This window comes from Dermacentor variabilis, chromosome 7 (assembly GCF_050947875.1).
Source record: "Dermacentor variabilis isolate Ectoservices chromosome 7, ASM5094787v1, whole genome shotgun sequence".
NCBI lineage: Eukaryota > Metazoa > Arthropoda > Arachnida > Ixodida > Ixodidae > Dermacentor > Dermacentor variabilis.
The window spans coordinates 135,982,356-136,005,711 of record NC_134574.1 but is presented as its reverse complement, the minus strand read 5'-3'; the positions used below and the strand labels follow the sequence as shown (position 1 = coordinate 136,005,711).

Here is a 23,356-nt window from a genome sequence, read left to right as displayed (position 1 = left end):
GTGTTTCATTTCGGCAGCTTTTCTCGGGCTTCTCTATCTGGTGAGCACGAAATGTGTACATGCAGACTAAACAGTCACGCATGTTTCGACTGTTTGGCAACAACCGCCTCAGCAGCGTTATTCATTTATGAACACCTGCTGAGGTGCACATACGAATTTCTATAGGTTCTTACTAACAACAGCGGCGATCACATTTCTATCACCACCAAATACAAAAGCACATATGTACTTCGATTTAGGTGAACAATAAACAATCCCAAAGGGGCTCAGTTATTCTGGATTCCTCCATAACGCCGCCTCTCATAGCCTTCATATTACTTTGGGAATTTGAACACCACGAGTCAGTCAGCCAGCTTTTAATGACAGTGCACTTAACAGGTCCTACAAGTAAGGTCAAATGGTAAGAATCTAAATATATTATGGTTGGTGCCTAAAATCAGTACACTCGCCCAGAATAAAAGAATCAGTTTAGGCACCATCAGTCAATCAGTTTAGGCACCAATGCGTTTCCTCGCCAGACGAGTTTTCGTCGAACACTTGAATATATTATATGGTTGAATCTAGGTTCAGATGGCAAAGCAGCACTCATTTGACAATGATTGAGGCGACCGTGGTGGCCGAACTGTATAAAACTGTTGGGGCGTGCATGTGTCATCGTAAATGCCCAAACACTTGTCTGTTCTAAAACGTAACTCATAGCTAGATGCTGTAAGGATGCTGGAGCATCTTACAGGAAGCTCCAGCAAGGCCAGCCTCTTCTATCACTCTCTGCGCATCTCTTTTTTCTTTCGCACTTATTTGGATGGGAAGGAATTTAAGTTGACTGTCTGATTGGATTCAGTGAGATCATTTGGCATTCGAATAATAAAAATACCGTGAAACGAAGGCCTCAGGAAAACACCAGAGGTTTCAATGTCTCTTCTGCTAGGCCGCGAGGAAAGTGAGAATTGCGGTTAGTAACGAGTATAAACACTGTGGTAATATTTACTACGATAGAGCGAATAAGACACAAAACCGACAACCTCGATGTCAGACATCGAAACCGCAGTGGTTGGTGGTTCGGGGGCGCCATGTGCACTAGTTACACGCTATGTCATGTAAGTGTACACTCCCCTCTATATTGCACGTACCGAAAATGCATAAGATTGGGTGTCCGGTGTCGCGGACTATCAATATTGCTTGCGAGCGCCTCCCAGCATGTTGTCACCCCGGTGGCACCAACACAGGGACCGCCCTGGTTCCACCTGTTATCTCCCGGCTGCCCCTTGGGTGCCCTGGATAACCTGTGGCCTTAGGGTGCTTCCCTGCACACACAGTCATCACTTCTTCCCTCATCTTTCCATTCCCCCTTTGCCTCACCTCCACTGCAAGGTAGAAAACCATACGCTCGTCTGGTTGACCTCCCTGCTTTTCCTCTCATTGCTATCTCTGTGCTGTTTACTTTATTGTAATCACAGGCGGTCACCAGAGCAGCCTCCGTCTGCCTGTTTTATTTTCATGTTCTCATGCTGCATGATCCCATTTAACTAAATCAGACAGAAAACGTAAATTCTTTCACGTAGAAATAAGAAGTGAGCATAGGAAAAGGTAAGCATGGAGAAAAGAGGGGGGCCTTTCAGAAGTTTTTTTTACCCTCTCTCTATTTCCCCCTGATGGCCAAATTATTATTCAAGCTTTTTGTGAAATAAGTAGAAACCACACAATCGCGACCGCCGCTGGTGACACAAAGGAACATTGAAAAAAAATCTATTTGTGCATTACGAGCTGGCGATTGCAGCAGAAATGCTCAATTACTGAGGAATACGCATGATTTATTTAGTAAGGTAAATTGTTTGTAGTAAGGTAGTAATCGTAGTATGGGGGGGGGGGGGCTAAATAGTAAGATAAATTTTATTGGCTCCTCCGAAGCCGGCGAGCTTGTCGAACGCCTCCTATTTAGCACAAGGTCGTTGCACTTCAACCTTTGACCTCATGCTACCTTGCCGGAGTGTCATATGCTCTAATGGAGATGCTCCAGAGTAAACCAGAGTGATTTTCAGGTCGCCGCTTTCGTCACGCCGGGCTTTGTAATGGAAATTTCGGTCCAAGTAGCACGACAGGCATGTTACCTAGGAGGCGTTGGCTTGGCAGAAGGCTCAAGTGGTCATAGTGTTGATGCCACTTCTGGTAGTTTTTCTTTCGGCCGGTCCATCTCCGCTATGCCTGGTGCATAAGAGGGTGAAGCTTGAACGGGGACTTAAACGGCGGCTGCCATGCATCTATGCGCGCAGAATCGCGAAAAAATATATTAAAATTTATCTTATACTGTGTAATGTTCGAAAACATCCGAAACCTGCCAATTATAAAACCACCTCTGTTTCTCTTTCAGGAATGCTAGGTCTTAATTTTTCATCAATAGGGGCAAAACGTACAGACGTCTGCAATGGATTACTGCAAGAGGTGTTTCGTTATATTATGCGAAACTCTACGCCTCGCAGGGTGTGGCAAGATTGAAAGGTTTAGTTACAGCAATGTTAACTTCACAGAAAACGAAACGCAGCCGATGCATCCAGTTCATTGTAGCATCTTCCGTTAAATGCCATATGAAGTATCGCCTATCTGCGAAAAACGTGAAAATCTGCGTCTGTACAAAGTTGTCCTGTTTAGTGCTAGCAAAAAGTGGTATCGCTGCCCAAGCCTATCCTAAGGCTGATTCCTCATTGAGCTTGCCATCAATAAACGAAGAACAAAATGTTGACTCTCGTACTGCCTTACGTGTCAGGCAAGTTCGTTTCCGTTCCCGAGAAATGGGATAAGTTGAATTTGAATCTTCATACAGCTTTCGTTCCCGCATAAATGTTGGGAAATATCATGTGCAAAAATATCTCCGACAATAAAACACTGTAATAAATATCTCCAACATCGAGACACTGTAATAACACGTTTTATATTCTTCTACGAGGAACAACAATAATACTCTAAACGTGCAAATATATAAAACGAGACAAGCACAGAGGGTGAAAAAAAAACGATCACGGCACGAGACCGGTCTAGCCCACGTCCAGCCTTCTATCGCATGTTTGTCCTTCATTCGCGCTCTGCACCTTCCTTACAAAGGTTGCTCTAGACGTCTCAAAGGCACGCAATTTATTTTTCCTGTATTTTAATGCAGGCATTTTTTCGCAAGGAGTCAGAGCCTGCCGGAACGCGTTCAAATCCGCGGAGGCGCGCTGCTTCGAGGCGCTGTCGATCCTGGGCTACTTGCTGTGCTGGCCGATGAAGCTGACCATCCTCTGTCACGTCGTCAGCAGTAAGCAACAGCCACGTCGTTGCCATTGATTCGCCATTTAGAGACCACGCTATATTACCAGCGATGTTAAAGAGCACGTTTCGAAATCGGTATCACTCAGAACGACTAAAAGATACATAAAACTTTGCGTATTGTCTAGCTGTACTAAGAAACTTAGAAAGTGCTACTTCCATGTTGAATGACTTATTTATGTAGGCTATGATAACTTAAATACTTGAACCAGGCTGGGAGGAATCAATATTCCAAACGAAGAGTGTGCCGAAGTGACTGAAAAACTTTACCTTTGTGGTGTAAGTGTATTTACCAATACGATTACAGCACAATTGTCTGGAAATGCCTTCTGGGCAACAGTGCATGGCTGTATTGCTTTGATTTTTTTACAGTTTGTAAAAAAACAGTACTGGCTACTTGAACGTAGCACTGAGTACTTGATATGTCGATAGCATGCGTTTACTGCTTATTTGTATGCTACAGGAGATGATTCGCTGAGTGCTAGGTAGTTGAACTAGTTAGTTTCGATTAGGCTAACAAGAAAACTGATATTTCTATACGAAAGCGAATACAAAATTGCATTCTATTTAATGTATACGCACATTTACAATCACTGGATGGCAACTGTCCGAGCGGTCAACGGCAAAGCCAGTATTGACACGTAGTTACATGGTGCACGAGTGATAAAGACAAAAGCAACAAGGGATGTTCAAGTATAGTTACCATTGCGCATAAAGAGATAAAAGCATGCAAATATGATAGACAGGTGGATCACTGTTTGCTTTGATGTCCGTTTGTATTTACTGGTTGGAACATGGCTCCTTTGAAATAACGTGCGTCTACTCCCAGCGTGGTATTCTGCGTAATTAGAACCTTGGACGTTCCTCAGCTTCATTCTCTTGACGCAGCTTTTCTGGGGAAAAGAACCTGCGATGGCATGCAACCCATAAATGCCGGATTCGGTCAGAGCATCTCCGCCATGGAAGCTGTCAAGCGAGAATTCGATGCCAACTTTAGAGTCAACGTGCAGTACAAGGTCAGTGAGTGTGTATTTTAATGTCCGATGATTTATTTGTCTATTGATTGATTTCACCAAAGAGCATTCACTTGAGATCAAGCTACCATTGCAAGGGGAGTGCGGTGCCATGCAAAGAGCTTTACGTCGGGACCCAGCTACGTAAGGCAGGCAAACAAACATGCCTCGTTGAACACCCACCGATATTATTTTTGGTTTTTGGTTATTTTTTATGTTTCGAAGACGAAGATGCGTCGCCGACTATTGCCGGCTAATATAGCCGGCAATAAACGATTCTGAAAAAAAAAGAATTAAAATGTGCAGAAATCACTGACGGCGACTGTCAATGTAAGCTAAAACCTAACGCTTCAAGAAAGCTATTCACTTTATTAAAGGACGGAGCTGCTCGATGAAGTAAACGTTTGTAGTGAAAATGTTTGGATAGTGTTAGTTTAAAATTATTATTACGTAATAGTGTGAGCAACAGAGCTGAAATCTAGTATATTTCAGGTGCTTGTATAAGTGGTCGCCACGAGGGTTACGAATAGTTATAATAGTTTGTATTCTGTTACGAAACTGTCGTGAAACGCGGTTGCGTGAGAGCAAACGCGCTTATTCCAAGTGCAACCACCAACTTTGGTATCCCGACCTGGAAATCGCACGAAAATAGCTAAAAAAGAAGCTGTTCGCATTAAAACGTCATAAAGAACATCATAAAGGGTCAAGTCCCCACCTTTCAACTTTCAGAGCAACTACAGAAATCGCAACACTCGAGTCATGTAGCGGGCCACTGAGCCTTGCTATCATTCTAACAATTACGTAATTACCTTCTGGTTCTCTATTTACGTGCTCATGTCTCCCCGGCCTGGACGCAAAGTGTCCAGTATGCAATAAATTATACTATTACTATTAGGAGTCTTTCTAAATACGTTCGTGGTGCATGGGTACGCAGCTGATCACTCCCGATGACGCAATCAACGTCATCAGCCCCGAAGACTTGGCCAAAGGCGTCCAGGCGGAGTTCGAAAATCGCCACAAAGTCGTTCCTCTCATCTCGATCGCACTGAGTCGCCTCTTCGCGGTAGTTCTTCTCTCGGCTGTCTTGGAGTGAGTACCACTATTTCTGGCAATTCTTTCCCAACTAAGCCGAGGATTATGCTTCCAGCTAGGGCGACCAAACAAATTCGGGCGTTCCGGTTGTGAGGCGGCGCAAGCCTTCAAACGAAACTGTCTTCACCTCGTCTTCTTCAAGGCGTATTTTATTCGACCTTGAACATTAGAGAGGAAAGAAAATTATGGGGGTTTTACATGCCACAACTACCGTTTGTTTATGAGGCACGCCGTAGTGGGGGACTCCAGATTAATTTGTACCACCTGGGGTTCTTCAACGTGCAACGTAAATCAAAGTACACGGGTGTTTTTCAGCATATTGGCCGCATTGAAAGGCGGCCGTCGTTTCAGGGATTCGATCCCGCATCTTTGTGCTTAGGAGCGAGAAAGAAAGAGCGAAATACGTTTTGTTATTATTAATAAGAGGGGCTCATCAAGACGTACTTTGCTACAGTGCCACAACCAGTTAAAATTGCCCGATACACGACAATTGGTGGCACAGATATTATTGAATTTGTACGGAATAAAGGACTTGCAACATACGCCGAATATCACGTACGAAACCATCTTAATCATGGAATAAGGCAAATTCAGACCAATAAGGGGATAATAATGTCGATGCAAAACCAAAAAGCGGCATAGATTATAGAAAATTAGTAGAAACAAGCAATACATTTGACTCAGGTCATTCATTTTCATATACGGTATGTTGGTTTTATGCTTATGCATGTTGTCACTTATTCTTGATCTATAGCCTAACGCTGATGATGGCCAGTCGAAAAGCGGCCGTCATTCTTCATTACAAGTGTTCACTGCGCTGTGCCCTGCCGTCTAAAAGTATTTGCGCTACTCATGGCTAATATACGATAATACATTTGAATGTGACTCAATGCTCCGCTCCTGGCCACGTGGTAATTAGACCATGTCTAAACATATCAAAAGAAAGAGACAGGATAACGTTTTCCCCCTCCAGGATTTTACCTGCTTCTTGGGTTCGACAAATCATATCAATGAGCCACAAAACATGGGGTTGCTGTAGTCAATTGGGGGAGGTGCTACCATTCTCGACGTTTTCACCAGCAGAACGAGGCAATGTATTCGTGACTTTAGCGTTTTGTAAACTTCACTTTCTCCCTACAGGGCTAAGGATTACGTTGAAAAATTCCTTGATGATCTGGCCTTCGACAACATCTACGTTACCGAATATTTCTGCAAGATCGACGAGAGGCGAGCACGAAAGGTAATTTTAATAAATATGGATAATCCAAGGCGTCTCCATCCAAGCCACTAAGCCAGCGCACAATTAAACAGTTAGGGTCTTTAGGAATGTCTTGGATAGCTATCGCTAAAGATTGTGGCTAACCTATTCTGGCGTTATGTTGTTGCGGCAATGGAAAATTCATAGTGAAGCGGTAGAATTTGTGTAAACAAGCCTTTCTGGGGGGTGCAGTCCACAACAGCGTGCCAAGCTTCTGAAGTGAGAAGATGTTCACTCACCTTATTTTTCATGTTGCAGGGTCTGGACACGCTGCTGCCACTCAAGCGATACGAAGCCATAGACATATACGACCCAGTCGAGTTCCGTTTCTCGCGCAAGGAAACAACAGTGATGGTAATCTACTTGCCGTTGTAGTCGGATTGCACCATGTGGCACAGTACTGTGACGCGTAGCGTTATATCGTATCGGGTTCTATTTCTTTCGCACTGCGTCATGTTGTACGCACTTCCCGCTGAGAAGCTCTAAACTATACCGATTTGTAGGAAAACGCGTTACGCTTGTCACGCCCAAAAGCCGGCGCGGGCATTAGCTAGGCATATGTCACGCAAGATGATCTCCTTTTCGGTTCTCACGATTGAACAGCATATTTCGTGGCGTCTCTTCGCGCGAAATAATAATGGAATTGTCCCTACTTGCCTAACGAGAAACTTGCGTTTTCTGGCATTTTTTAGTCGTCGTGGCCAGCACGTGGTAAATATTCTGCCGATAAACACAGCTGGGAAAGGTTTAGAAAAGTGTGCGACGTTCATAGCTATATATATACAACGCCACCTGTATCCCTTGTGTTCCGAGTTTGCATACGCTGTGTGGAAATCGAAGTGTTACACGATTTCCGGCCTCAGTTTTCGTATTACACAAGCCAACCGCTTTTCAGTAGGGAGTATGTACGGGTGGGTCCTACAAGTACACGAACGTGTGATTTAATTACAGGCCACATATCTTTTCTTTGGTTTAGCGTTGAAATTCAATGGCTGATTCATGATTAAATCCCAAACCACATAACCGTATTGGCCTTATCTCATTAGTTTTACAGCACACGCTCTACGGCCAGGTTTCCGTGTCCCTCTCTGTAATACATGTAGTGATCAAATGTGTATGCGTTTTGTGGTCCTAGAATAACACGCTACGTTACGGTACCTATATACGACATTCCGATAAAATAAACCGTCCGCGGTTGGTGGATACAGTTGTCGATCTGCAAAATATGCAATTCTCCACAAATGCGCTCATGTCTGAACAAAATGGCCGCCTTAGCCTAGAATTGGGAAAAAGACGCCCGGGTCCGGAGGTTGCCACTACCTCTGCCCCCCTCGTTATTTGCCACATGCAAGTTTTAAAATAAAGCATTTCACTTTAACAGTGGAAGTAGCCGAAAATCGGCCATCATAGTTAGCGCAAGCTTGAGGAGTAGGATAGTCAGCTAGCAGAATGTCGCACTTTTTCTGGAACCAGTCTGATATGTAGGGTCGGGAAACTTCCCCCAGGGTCAAAATCATCTATGTATTACCACAAGTGAATGCAATTGATTCTATATATAGGCAGCTTGGTATATGAGCTCACCATGGCTCAGTTCTCGTCTTACTTTACTATCGCAGAAGGCGCTGAGTATTATATGTGATGACTCCACAGATGCGTGAGGTGGCATCCCAGCTTGTGCACGTGGTCTTTGGCAGTATCGTACTCGGCCTGGATTACCTCATCTACGACGTTCTGGATATAATACGACGCAACGCCGAAGTCGAATTCATTCAAGAAGGTACGTATGTGGTTCACGTGCACACTGGTGTTTCTGAAAAGTGAATTTGAATACGCCCACCGCCCTTGAAACGGCAGACCAGAGGAAATAGAGAGAAAATAAGATTCCGAATGAATTTGTCTCTAATAAATGGAGCTATTATTATTAAGCTGTGAATGCAAGACATTTATTACAAGGCGAGGTACCAACAACCAATGCTAACCAAGACCAAATCTAGCCTTTTTCACTAATTAGAAAACAGAACACCGGATAACACTATCAGTAGTTTGACCAAACAATGCTTGTAGTGCGCCACCTGATGCCAGAGTGGATCTCTATGGGACTGCGGGGTTGTGCTACAGCGATATTGCTACTTCGCCGGCTACGCTGGCTGAGTGGAGAGGAGGTTCTTTCTTCCCATGGAAACGAGATTTGTGCAACTTTTCTCTACCTCAGCAATGCGTATTCCAGGTTACAAAGGGAATCTCGAGTTGCCCCACATCATCGAAAAGAAATGTGGTGCATTGCCACCAACAGTCTATGGACGAGTCTTATAGAACATCGAAAAGTTGGGCCCGCGCTCAACGTCGTCAAGCACTGCACCCGCCACCACTCCCCCCCGAAAAATAAAGTGTCTTGGAATTCACCTAGAGCAGTGTCATCGATTCCGATTCACTTGTCTTCTACGCGTATACCATTTTAGAACACCTGTAAGCTACCGCTGTAACTACCTGCAGTGAAATCTGTGAGATGCGTGCGTCAGCTAATCAGGAGAAGAATTACCACGAAGGCTCCTTCGCTGCCAGCAACTCCCTTAGGTGCGATGCGGACGCAATTGAGCGTCACGGAAGGATCAGTAGTGCACCATGAAGCGAGCCCTCCTCCCTGTTCTAGAACACTCAGCCTGCTCTCCATGCTGATTGGCTGACGTGAGCTCTGGTCATCTGGGCACTGCACGTAGTTATTGAAACCAAGAGTAGCACCTGATTGCCAGTTTTATTCTATTCTAAGGTTCTAGGAGCCGCAGACCTCTAAGCATATTGCCGACTGGTCGTGGCTTGTATGGTATATGCATTGGACCATACTGATCATGGGAAATGCGAAATGCCACACAGGCGGCATAGGATGTCAAAATGAAAGCTTTTATTTTGCGCTCACTCTGCACCCTGTAAGCTATGGCGGGTGAAGTCGAGCCATTTGCATCAATGTCGCAACGCCTTTTTATTGGCTACCGGACGCCTAAGTATTGCTTCATGTGATACAAAACGTGTTGAAACCTTTAGAACAAGCAAAAGTCCCGGGCCTGAATTGCACTCTGAACTGAACTCGGTAGTTCAGAGTGTAGAGGTTTGATGGAATAGGCAAATAGGCTCAAGATGTAACATTTGTTTGGGATTATACACTTCCTAGACCTGATTTCTATTTCCCATTTAGTATTCATATCGTGATACAGGCAGACAATTGCCTGTTTTATGCGGCATAACAATATACGCTATCTAATCTCAGGGATAAAGTAAGTCGTGTCACAAAGCATTCCTTATTTTTGTGTCGCCAATTTCTCAGATTTCTCGCTGACTACGTACCGCTAACCAGTTAAAGCTGCCGTCAGCTTCGAACGCTAGTGCTATTGGACGGTGGGCATTCCGTCTGATTCTGTTGGCTAGATATGTTAACATTCCATCGAAATGTAGTGTATGGATTACGGGTTTTTCGCAACAGACGCAGGGCTCACCCTTCCATTTCTGTTTCCATCTGCATGCGCTCGTACTCGCGCAACAAGCTCGTGCGACGCAAAAGAAAGGAAGAAAATTTAGGCATTATTCATTGTGTCGTAGAAAATTCCTTTCGTAAGTTTTTATTTGTTCGTATTTGTAAAGTTAAGCAGCTTCTTGTAGCCATAAATTGAATCTAACTTACCGTCCTTGTTTTCCTCACTTTATGTTTAATACCATGGGCTTTTTACTTTTAACTCCAATTACACTATTTATGATCGCAGCGTTCTCGAGTTATTTTATTGCATACCCACTTCGAGGTGCCGATGTGTATGCACTCTAGTAACCCAGTTCCCATTGTAGTCGAAGTAAAAGCCAGTAAAGAGCACTGGCAGCAAGCGGAACCTCACCTGCTGCAGTAAGCGTACGTCGTTCACGCTGCTATTTGTGCAACCATTCCAAAACTGATGCGCAAATAGCTCAAGCATGCAAATAATGAGCACCAAGTGACACGCAACATTGCCTCCAGCCCTAAAGTGCTCCTTTTCGGCGATAACAATAAAAAAAGACTTGCAGATTCTCTGAAGCAGGGAATCATTGACTGCGATAGCATGAGGGCTATTCTGTAAGTGTCCACATAGTAGACATCTTCATTTTGTCTGCTGCTGAAGCACTGATTGGGGGAAGGCGCCTGTATCTTTCAGACGCCTACCCCAGTCCAGCCAATCAGCAATTCAGCAGCAGACGAAAGGGCCACGTCTACTTAGGTGGACACTTAGAGAATAGCCCCTCCCCTCATGCTTTAGCGTTGCGCATGAACTTTCCGGACTTTGTTGTAACTACACGCGGAAGCTAAATATTGCCGAGACGCAGCTCGGAAGGCGACTCCTGCTGGCCAGGAACCAGCTGTCTCACGACACGCACCTTATCAAGGGCGCTGGTGGTAGTGGTGTTGCAGCAGACACACCTCGAGGACGGACGAGATGAGGTCTACGGGAAACTGTCAGCGCTATGACAGCGCCAAGTGAAAATTCAGATAACATTGACGTTCGCTGCCAGTTCCTCTTAAACTAGACACACAGCAGTTAAGCAAGGACGGTATTGAGCTTACAGTGTGCCTGCACACAGATGCTCTCATGCAAACAGCGGAAGGCAGAATGCTGTCCCCCTGTCCTCGCCACTGATGCGATTGACAGCAGCCTTGACAGTGCGTCCAGTTAACTTCGTAGTTGTCGAGCCAAACACACTCCACGTTTCAGGAGACCCTGTAACGTTCCCCGTGGGTGCTGTGCTTGCGTCGCCGATAGAGAGCGCACGACAACGCCAATGACGGCGCCGGCGACGCTCATCGACGATACCTATATTTTCAGTCGAAACAAAGTGGTGACTTAATGAAAAATACAAGGAGAAAAAAAATCAAGCATGTAATATTATGCACAAGTGCGGCCCGCATGAAGGTGACTGGACTGCAGAGACCCTCGCGAATATCTGACACATTTAGCAGGTCCTTGCGTACGCTCACCTACGCTTGCATTCCGCGCACCCCAGCGGCAGTATGGACTGCGTTGATTTCGCTTATTTAGCAAGTGCGCCTTCAGAGACACCAGCGACGGGCTTTCAATTCGGCTGTACGACGGCTACTAAGCCAAGCAGACACGACCTCCCACTTCGCTCAATCGGTTTCATAGGGTAACGAAGACATTGTTTTACGTTGGGTTGCCGGTATGAGCCTGTGGTCGCGCGCATTAGTGTCCTTGCTAGCGTTCCGCTGAGCGGTTGTGTGCAAATTGTGAGGATACACTGGCGACAGCGGACGGGAACGTCAGCTCTCTGTTAAAATTGTTTGTTAAGGCAACGTACCAGCTACTTGCACGATTTCGGGCACAGGTTTACGGAGGCCGCTGCTGGAAGAGTCTGCCGGAGGGGCTTTAATGATGACGTTGTGAAAGCGTTGCAGAGCAACGTATCGACCACTGTAGCACCTTGGCGGCCGTCTCGCTGATGTATGAGCTCCACATGCAGATGTGAATGTTCGAACTGTAAATGACCTGTTGGTCTTGGAGGTTTTCAGGGCGGAGGTAATATGCTGGCTGAGACGGAATGTGATGCCGCGCGAACTGACGATTGACGCGTGCCGTTATCGCCCATCTGTCGACCAACATAGACCTCGAGAACATTGTGTAATCTCCGATCCATCCTTGAATACCGCGCAGGGTTCCACCGCATCGCCCTGCAAGTGTTCGGCACGGGCGCTGTGAGTAACCTAGTGCGCAAGATCTTCAAGGACTTCGACGTCGAAGAGAAGCTGGAGCGCATTGCCAGCAACGCGCACTGCCTGCCCAGCCCGGTCAGAACATCGCGCTGGCTCATCCTGCAACTCTACCTTGTCTACGGTGCCCTCATTGGGCTCGTGTTCGTGCAGCTGTTCACCACGAGGATGAGGAGGGCCGTATGTGCCTACTTCTTCAGCAAGGTGGGCTGCCAGATGAACATATGTGGCGCTGTCAATTTGCGAGTCTTGCGTTTATGCAAGTATGATGATGATGATATGTGGTGTTTATTGGCGCAAGGGCCAAGTGTGGCCAAAGAGCGCCAAGACAGTGGTGATGAGTTTGCAATGTAGTTATGGCATCGATGGGGATAATGTAAAGTGGCTGTATAGGGGCCTTAAGAATAGTCGCTCTAGAGTGCGTAAAATCTATCTGCAATAAGAATATGTCGATGACAATGACGTGTTCTATGTGCAATAAAATCCATCGTGAAAAGAGTCATGCAAAATAGAAAATATATAAGCTGGTAAAATCACTTGGAGCACTGCTGCCTCGCCAGAGCCCTTGACACGCAAGGGACGAGAGGCATGTGCTATACGGAAAAACTATCACAGCGCTATCCTCTATAGAGAGGAGGCGCTGCGAACGTATGGGCTAATTACATGTAATACAACATCTTTCAGGAAACCTAGGACTGCGTTAGTGTCAAAGAGCGGTTCTGCTCCGAGTAACATAACAGGATGGAGGGGGATATGCTGCCGGTATGCTAAAGGAAAATGTTTCTTTCTGTCATGTTCGGCTTCCCGACACTCTAGGAGGACGTGGAGGACGGTCAGCCTTTCCCCGCATCTACCACAGGTTGGAGGCTCGTTTCCCGTGAGCAAAAAGTTATGTGTGCCAAAAGTGTGTCCTATTCTTAGCCGGCAGAGTAGGACATCTGTCCGACGTGATTTTGTTGCAGAAGGCCAGAACCCTAATTGTGGCTTTATTACGTGCAGTTTATTATTTGTTTCCATGTCCCACGAGCGTTGCCAGTAGTTCCGCAGTTTTCTGCGCAAGTAGGGCCTCAGATCTGTGACAGGGACTGCTGCGGTAGGATTTACAGAATACGATGCTATTGATGTGGCCATCTGGTCCGCCAGAGCATTGCCTTCGATGCCCCTATGACCCGGCACCCAGCATATGGTGACATGCTGGTTACATATATACGTTTTACATAGGACGGAATACAGTTCATTGATTACTGGGTTTTTGTGCTTAGAAAATGACATTAGGGCCTTCAGAACACTTAGTGAGTCCGTATATATAACTGATTTCTCGAGTTTTGATTTCTTTATATACTTTACAGCTGACAACAGTGCGTAGGCCTCAGCCGTAAAGATGCTTGTTTCCGGATGCAGTACATCGGATTCCGAGAAGGATGGGCCGACGGCTGCATAGGACACCCCCTCGGGTGACTTCGATGCGTCTGTGTAGAACTCCGTGCAGGAGTGTTTGTATTGGAGTTCCCGGAAATGCATTTGTATTTCAATCTCTGGAGCGTGTTTTGTAACTTGCATGAAAGATATATCGCATTCTATGTGCTGCCACTCCCAAGGAGGTAGCAGCTTGGCTGGCTGCATTAGGCGGGGCTCGAGGAGTGGGACATGCATTTCATCACTAAGCTCCCTCACACGCATCGAAAAAGGCCGTCTTACGGAAGGACGATTATGAAAGAGCGTGGCATATGTCATATCGTTAATGGTATTAAAACATGGGTGTTGAGGATTAGAGTGGACTTTCAGGAAGTATGTTTGGCTGATGTATGTTCTCTGCAGATGTAGTGACCACTCATTTGATTCTGCATATAAACTTTCTATGGGACTTGTTCTGAAAGCTCCAGTGGCCAGTCGAATTCCTAGATGGTGGACCGGATCTAGCATCTTTAGCGCGCTCGGGGCTGCAGAATGATAGATCACGGCACCGTAGTCCAACCGCGATCGGATGAGGCTCTTGTAAAGATTCATTAAACATTTCCTGTCGCTGCCCCATGCTGTGTGGGATAACACTTTAAGTAAGTTCATTGTTCTTAAGCATTTGACCTTGAGGTACTTTATGTGTGGAATGAAAGTTAATTTCGAATCAAGTATGATGCCTAAGAACTTGTGTTCTTTGTTCACAGGAATTCGCTGACCATACATTTCGATACTGGGTTCTGCAATGAGTCCTCTCTTTCTTGTGAAAAGCACACAAGAACTTTTGTTGGGGTTGACTTTAAATCCGTTTTCTTCTGCCCATTTGGACACTTTGTTCAAGCCCTGTTGAACTTGCCTCTCACATACTGTAAGGTTGCAGGATTTGAATCCTATCTGTATGTCGTCTACGTAAACAGAATAAAAAATGGCTGGCGGTAACGAGGCACGAAGGGTGTTCATTTTCATGATGAAGAGCGTGCAGCTAAGTACACCTCCTTGAGGTACACCAGTTTCCTGTATAAAAGGTCGCGACAATACATTGCCGACTTTCACGCGAAATGTACGGTTGGACAAATAGCTTTCTATTAAGACGAGCATATTGCCATGGATGCCAATTCCCCACAAGTCTCTCAATATTCCATAGCGCCACGTAGTGTCGTACGCCTTCTCCATATCGAGGAATACGGATAGGAAATATTGTTTATGTAGAAAGGCGTCGCGAATGTTTCCCTCAATGCGCACAAGGTGATCGGTTGTGGACCGCCCTTCTCTGAAGCCACACTGAAAGGGATCGAGGATATTGTTGAGTTCAAGGTAATGTACAAGTCTGCGGTTAACCATTTTTTCAAAAAGCTTACAAAGACAATTTGTAAGAGCTATCGGACGGTAACTTGCCGCCAAGGAAGGGTCCTTGCCCTGTTTAAGAACAGGGACCACAATCGCTTCTTTCCATGTGGATGGGAGGTTTCCCGCAGCCCAAATAGCGTTGAAAAGCGTGAGTAGTGTAAGTTTGGTGTCAGCGTGTAAGTTTCTGATCATTTCGTACATGACCCTATCAGGTCCCGGCGCAGAGCCCCTGCATGTGGTCAAGGCAGCTCTCAACTCAGCAATATTGAAAGGCCGGTTATAAGGTTCATTCTGCCTGGATTTTCGTATTATGGGCTTACATTCTTCTATTTGTTTGTATTTCAAAAATGATTGCGAATAATGGTTTGAACTCGACACGCTCTCGAAGTGTTCCCCAAGTGAATCTGCCTGATCTTTTATTGTTTCACCTTGTGTGTTTACCAAAGGAAGTGAATATGTTTGGCGCCCTTTTATCCTATTAAACCGGTTCCAGACTTTGGCCTCATCTGTATACGAGTTGATACCGGATAAAAACGTCTGCCAACTCTCCCTTCTAGCCTGTCGGCGTGTTCGCCTGCCTTGCGATTTCACTTTCTTAAAGTTAAACAGATTCTCCGCAGTGGGAGAGGCGCGTAGCAATCCCCACGCTTTGTTCTGTTTCTTACGAGCGATCCTACAGTCCTCGTTCCACCACGGGACACGCCGTTTGCATGCCCAGCCATTTCCTTGTAATATACATTTAGTTGCGGCATCTATTAAAAAGGCTGTAAAGTATTCCACGGCAGCATCAATTCCTAACGAGGACATCTCATCCCATGAAATATTACTGAGAGTTCGGAATTTCTCCCAGTCAGCTGTATCAATCTTCCACTTGGGAGCCTGTGGTGGATATTCGTTTTCTTTAGGTGTTCTTAATAGTATGGGGAAGTGGTCGCTTCCGTAAGGATTGTTTATAACTTCCCATGCGAGTTCAGGAAAAATAGAAGGAGAGACTATGCTGAGATCAATTGAAGAAAAGGTTTTGTTGGCAAGACAGTAATATGTGGGTGCCTTCTTATTAAGCAGACACGCACCGGAAGACAAAAGGAGCTGTTCAACGAGACGACCTCGCGCATCGATACGAGAGTCGCCCCATAGGGAGTTGTGCGCATTGAAATCGCCAAGAACAACATAAGGTTCTGGCAATTGATCTATAAAGGATTGGAATTCATGTTTCGTTAATTTGTAATGTGGGGGTATATAGAGAGAGCTAATGGTGATGAGTTTGTTTAGGAGAACAGCTCGAACCGCCACTGCTTCGAGAGGCGTTCGTAGCTGTAAAAGTTGACACGCAATGCTCTTATGGATAACAATGGCGACACCGCCCGATGATGCGACAGCATCATCGCGATCTTTGCGAAAAGTTATGTACTGTCGGAGAAAATTTGTGTGTTTAGATTTTAAATGTGTTTCCTGTAAACACAGCACTTTTGGATTGTGTTGGTGGATCAGTTCTTGTACATCATCAAGGTTTCTAAGGAGACCTCTGACGTTCCATTGTATGATTTGTGTATCCATATTTAATGTAAATTAGTGCTGTGTGTACGGAAACGGAAAGATGCCTTAGATTACAGAGCCCTTTCGAGGCCCTGTAATTGGTGTTTTGTTCTTTTTGAAGCGTTCGAGTGATTCTCGACGCTCCTTAGGCGCCTGGTGCGCCTTGAGGATAGGTGTGGTGTCCATTGCCTCTTGTGAGGCGCCGGACACGTGCTCTTGAGAGCGGGAAGTTTTCAGAGGGAGTCCCGCCTTGGAGGGCAAGACCCCTGCGCCCACCAGCCCGGAGGTCGATGGGGCTCCCAGAGGGATTTGGCTGCGCTGGCCGTTGCCAGCGCTGGAAGGGGCCTCGGAGGCTGGGGCAGCCTCGGCTGCACCCACCTTCGGGGTGGATGGTCCCTTCTCCTCGGTTGACGGAGCAGCGCTAGCTGCAACCGCCGCGGGGGCAGATGGCGTGACTGCCGACTCACTGCTTGTGGGTCGGACAGCCGCCGGAGGCCGTTGTGACGCTGCCCCCTGACGCGCCACTTCGGCAAAGCTGGCCTTAGGAAGGTATGCAACCCGCCTGCGTGCCTCTTTGAATGATATGTTTTCTTTTACTTTGATAGTGACTATTTCTTTTTCTTTTTTCCAAGACGGGCATGACCGCGAGTATGCGGCATGCTCGCCATCACAGTTCACGCAGTGTGGAGCGTTTTCGCACGTTTCAGAGGCATGGTCACGGGAACTACATTTTGCACATGTCTGGCGGCCTCGGCAGTTCTGTGAGCTGTGGCCGAATCGCTGGCACTTAAAGCATCGTAGGGGATTCGGAATGTACGGTCTCACTCGGATTTTCACATAGCCTGTCTCGATAGTGTCTGGTAGGTTGCTTGAGCCAAATGTAAGTATTAGGTGCATGGTATTGATTTCTTTTCCGTCACGTCTTATTTTAATTCTCTTAACATTGATCACGTTCTGATCATTCCAACCATCTAGAAGTTCAGCTTCAGACAATTCAAGCAGATCAGCATCCGATACAACGCCACGGGTAGTATTCATGGTACGGTGTGGGGTCACTGTGACTGGAACACCCCCAAAAGATACAAGTTTGGACAGTTTTTCAAATTGTTTCTGATCGCGGAGCTCTAGGAGAAGATCACCGCTAGCCATTTTCGATGCTTTGTATCCGGGACCAAAAACTTCTGTCAGAGATTTCGAGACAATGAAAGGTGAGATCATTCTTACAGTCTTCTCAGGCTTATCGGAGTGGATGACATGAAAGCGGGGAAAGTTCTGTGTACGATTGCCAAAAAACTTAAAGACATCTTCGGTGCGCCCTCGCTTCTGAGGGCGATCAGGAAGTTTGGGGAAACCAGTTTCCATGAACATATATAAAAATTCGGCAACAGCGCCGACCGCCCACCACGGAGCCCAACGCGGGGACGCGGCAGAGCTTGCATACAAGTCTGCACGACGCCAGTCGTACGCCGCCACTATAACCAAATATGGTGTACCCAAGGTTGGATAGCCACACAGGGTTAACCCTTGCCACCAAGAAGAAGGAAGTAAATAGAAGAGAGAAGGAGACAGGAAAGGTGGAAAGTAAGGGAAAGACGAAGGTTGTAGGAAGAGAGAGACAGGAAAAGGCGACTGCCGATTTCCCCCGGGTGGGTCAGTCCGGGGGTGCCGTCTACGTGAAGCAGAGGCCAAAGAGGTGTGTTGCCTCCGCCGGGGGGCCTTAAAGGTCCGAACACCCGGCATCGGCTCAACCTCCAGGATCCCCCTTTCCCCGGACACGGCTAAGCCGCGCACGGCTACACGCGGGAGGGTCCAACCCTCGTGTGCTCGGGTACGTGGTGGCGCAACACACCAAACGCCTGCTTACGCAGACGCCCCTGCGGGGGTTTATGCAAGTAGGCCCATGGCCTTTTCATATGATTTCATACTAAGTCTATAATAGTTTTTTTTTACAGTTACCTGTAGGGAGAAGTGGTGCAATTGTTCATATGGCGATTATCGTATACGAAATTTTTCTCATCTAGAAAATACACCTTCAAGACGCCTGAGGCAAAAAAGCGTACCATCAGTCACCAAAAATGATCAGCATCTACTAATACAATGTGCAGAATGCCTTGGTGCAGAAATATGTTAAAGCACCTTTCGAAAAAACGTAGAAGCTGTCGGACTGCATAGTTACGCGAAGATTAGGGAGTACTGTTGACTGCTTCAGCTGGAGGGAAGGGTCTGCGGTGATTGTGCATTAGTTCATTAGCATGTTAGCTTTATTGGCCTAATAGTTCTGCTCTATGCGAGTAAAATTACGAAAGGCGTGCAGTGGAACATTTACGAAGATTTTGCTATATTAAAGCAGCCACAATATCGTTATACCCCAAGCCACGTATGGGACAAGCACAACGAGCTTTATCGTGGCCTTCTCGTGGTGACACAGCGTGCCCTGGACGAGTCACACAGTCTACGGTGCCACATTTCTGTACAGCCAATACTGCAAGAAACTATATAAGAGTATTGGAATTTAAGATTACATTGGCCGTCAACGTCGCAGTTTTTTTACACTACCAAACCTTCTTTTTGAGACCTGTACACATGTTACTGCGTACAAATCTTGGTTTGAATGAGTGGCAGTTTTCCTTTTTCACTTTGCCAATTTCGGCGCAAGTTATTTTCAAAGGGACAGCTTAGAAAATTTCCAGCGAGAGTGCATGTCTGCAGAGGCCGCGTGGCGCCTACGATAGCCTATTAGCAATATCGGCAGCGGAGTGCTTCCATCGTACAATTTCTGAAACTTCACTGAGTTTTCTTGTTTTAGAACCCAGGCACCCTTATTGGCTGCTATAGAGTAGGTGTCTGCTGAGTGTCGTGTCACCTGTGGAACAGCCAGACTAACAACGAGACACCTCTTTTTTGAGAACCATAAAACGAAGAAGAAAAAGAAACGCTTCGATGAATGCACTGCAACCAATGCCAAACAAAGAACATTTTCTACACAAACTATTTTTTCTGAGCCACATTTGTGATTTTGAGTCCTTTTATAGCATGCAGTTATGATGGCTTGCCTAAGCAGCTTCATTTTTTTTCACCTACCGCTGGCGCATCAGTCAATTAGCATCCGCAGATCAATTCCGACATCTAGACTCGAAGATGCAAAATTGTTATGCAAAAATGGTTTTGATAAGTCGTGCGTTAATTAGTTAAGCTTTGTCCTTCTGGCTTCTAATAACTAGTTCTACATGTTAGCCTCCTCAAAGCTAATTTTATTGCTGTTACAAATTGACTGCATTAAAATTATTAGCCTTATAGTCTCCTCGTTCATATCATCGAACGGTTTCGAAAACATAAGAAAATCTTTCGCTTTTCGAGCACCTTGGTGTTAATATAAGGTATTACTAGGCAAATGAAATATTACAGCGTCAATGTACTACTGCAGTTTATCAAGCGAGAACGTGGGGAAGGCAGGAGCCAACGTTATGAAAAGTAGACATGTCGCCTTGAAAAAGACAAGTCCATTTGTCGAAACGTTAACCCTCGCTTTTATCATGTTCCCGTTTTGCTCATTGTACTGCTGTTAATACTGCAGCTACTAGCCCTACTACTGCTACCAATAACGATGTCTGGCCAGTAAAGAAATAAAGTTGGAGCCCTCTAAAGAAAGCGAGCTGTCTTCTTACGAAAACTTTGAAGACCCATCATATGTAACTTATTCCAGCGGGAGAAGAAGCGTGTCCTGCACCTGTACAACAAAATGTTGAAGCAGAGGGCAGGTTACCTGGGGTACGTGCGCCGCCGGATCAGGAAGCTGGTGCGAGACAGGGAGTTTGACGTGAGTGTACCTAATATGTCACATTATTATCGTAATTATTAGATCTTTAAGAAATATTTGTGTACCATCATGCCTTGTAGATGAAATTTAACACGAGTAGCCTGCTCACAGAGTGAAACAGGAATAACAGAGTGAAACAGGAATAAAAAAAGAGGATCTCAAAGCCAGCAAGCGTGTAAAGTGTGGACTGGATTCGGTAAATATGTAAGTTAAAATCTGCCGACTGGATGACCATGAATTTCTTTGCTCTCGAAACATTATCCAGAAGTAAAATTTTAGAACACTCTATAGTGAAGTGCACAATTCTTTAACTTAGCCTCTAAAACAGTATACCAATTGCGCAACCGGCATTTGTGTAACCCCTTCTAGGGTTAAATTATGGTAATACCGTTAATGCGCTGTTTGTTACATCTGACTGATATTTTTATTTTGTTACTCTCACTCATATGCAGTACTCACACACAGCCTCTCACACTCTGCTACAGTTTGGCGGTGCGCTGCTTCGAAATTCACAGCACTGCTATAGTCTGGCGGTGCTTGCTCTATTCCGTTGTCTTCGTTATGTGACCGTTTCTACCCATGTAATGCTTGCAGTCGTGTCGGTACTACTCTCTTGCGTTGCGGACAAAAAAACATGCGAGATCCTTCGCGGGTACATAGTTTGTTGGTTGCGGTATTATTCGCTTTTCTAAAGCACGCTTAACTAAAGAAGCGTTGCCTTCGGATAGCTTCCAACGGAACATTACCACGTGACCGCTTCTATCCCGCTTTCAGCTCGACGTCGGGTGGTTCGAGTTCGTGCGCAAGATGGCGCCACGCATCTATCGCCTGCTCCAGCTGCTAGGCGTCGCTCGTCAGCGCTCCTGCCTGGTGTGCGGAGACCCCGAGGACTCTGCTTCGTACGTGTGCCCCACCGAAGTGTGCCAATGCATCTACTGCTTTCCGTGCTGGACCGAAATAGGGGTAGGCCCGTCCACGTCATTCACCTTTTGTGTGAGTTTAGACGCACAGACCGATGGACACATTGGTATATGTGGATAGATAGGCACAAGTACATTTGTGTAGATCAAATTGTCTAATAATTTTTTACTTAAATGCTGCAGTGATTGGGCAATCGATCGTTTCACTGCTTAACGACTGACCTCGTTATGTAGACTGCTGATTTATTAGAAACCGAATAATTGTTATTTCCTTGAAAAAATGGTGTTAGGCAGTGTAACTGCGAGGCAACGTGAGTCGCAGTGTCGAGATTTCTGTAGATAATTTTCTTTCTTTACTGATGAGCATCCGATCCGAGGAAGTGCACCTAATGTAGACTACGCCGCCAGCATTCGGCGCAACCTGCGCTTGGCTGCCAGTCGGATGACGGGGCAGCTGACAAAAATACCCTAGCTACAGAACACTAGACGGCAGCATGTGATACTAAGAGACTGGGGATAACACAAAGGCTCGCACACAGATGATTTGTAGGTTTTATTCTTTCTCTAAAGTTGAAATTGTCTAGTGAAGCAACAGATGAAAAGATTTACAGCTGCAGCCTTGAACAATTCATGAAGTCACCTGTCACGGTGAATGACGTTTCAGCAATGCGAATCACGTAGGCGCACTTGGGCGTCTGACCTCGACTCCCCGGCTGAGACTGCGACTGCGTCGACAAGAGCGCGCGATGTTTAAGTTTCAAATCTCAGCGGCTTCCTATGGCGCTTTGGTCTAATTCTTTGCCAAGAAGGCCGTCAGCACGCATTGTGTACACTACCCTTGTCTATTTAGGATGGGCAAACCTTGAAAGAGGCCCCAGAAGAGGGGCACATAAATCCAACTTCTCGATTATTTTTAAATTTGGTTCCTAGTGAATTGCGGCCACCGACCCAAGGAAGAAAACCCACAAGCTCATGCTCAGAACATCGTAGCCACTGAATCACCGACGAGGGGTGATGTAGAAATGCTAGACGGCGAGATCATTCAATGTCTAAGATGCCCCGCTTGCTGTGTTTACCGCAAGTTTTGGAGGTATCCGTTATTTTTATCTTATTAATTCCTTCGCTTATTTTCGTTCACTTCATTTCAGAGGTGCTATGCCTGTGAACCCTCAGAGGACGAAGAATCACCCCTGTCTGACGGGAGTCCACCGTTTGGGCCCTAAACGAAACAGCCAGCATTCCATTTTTATGTTCTTATAGCGACACGAAGTGACAACATCTTTTAAAAGGTTTACCACGTTGCGCATGACCAAAAAAAAAGGAAATCGCTTTAATTGAAAGGTACTATCCTTTGGCAGGCTGTGCTTCAGTTTATTTTTGATTGAGAAGCTATCAAGAGGGTCTAAAATAGCGAATCTGCAAACGCGTTCTGTTTACAACAACCGGAGTTTCCTGCTTGCGCCGATGGTTCGAAAGTCTTCTACTGTACACAATACTATCAAAATGACATCTAGGCAGAGTCCGTGATCGCTGACACGTGAATTACTGGAAGAGTGTTTAATGAAGAGAAATGGTGCTGGTCGTGTCAGTGTGCCGTCGGTCTCAATGCAGAATAATGAGTACCAATTTTTACGTTCACTATGATGATTTGCAATTTTTGGCCTTGATTGCATGTCTTGTCGGTGTGGACGGAGATAACGCTGTAGTTCGTTTTTTTTACATGAGTAGTGCACTGGGTGGCTGTGCGCGTGTATATCCTCAATGTATAAAATATGGGTGTTTCTATGTAATAAAGCCAGTTGAAAGTTGGCACCATTTCTGTCCCTTCTTCTTTCTACTTGGTCTTGCTGCGCAAGAACCAACATTTCAAATATTATAAAT

The 23,356-nt window shown here is 45.8% G+C and overlaps 1 protein-coding gene across 2 annotated transcripts; it reads left to right on the top strand.

The window, feature by feature from the left end:
• Positions 1–3,155: 3,155 nt before the first annotated feature.
• On the top strand, positions 3,156–22,779 carry LOC142587956 (E3 ubiquitin-protein ligase DCST1-like). 2 transcript variants are annotated; one of them, XM_075699356.1, is made up of 10 exons: positions 3,156–3,289; positions 4,189–4,316; positions 5,248–5,402; positions 6,546–6,645; positions 6,922–7,017; positions 8,314–8,440; positions 12,345–12,604; positions 20,442–20,555; positions 21,330–21,454; positions 22,624–22,779. In XM_075699356.1, the coding sequence occupies exons 1-10, from the start codon at positions 3,256–3,258 to the stop codon at positions 22,733–22,735; spliced, it is 1,251 nt and encodes a 416-aa protein (XP_075555471.1). In that variant the 5' UTR covers positions 3,156–3,255; the 3' UTR covers positions 22,736–22,779. The 2 variants fall into 2 exon arrangements, with proteins under 2 accessions (XP_075555471.1, XP_075555470.1); XM_075699355.1 differs by having other exon boundaries at positions 21,330–21,518.
• The last annotated feature ends 577 nt before the right edge of the window (positions 22,780–23,356 follow it).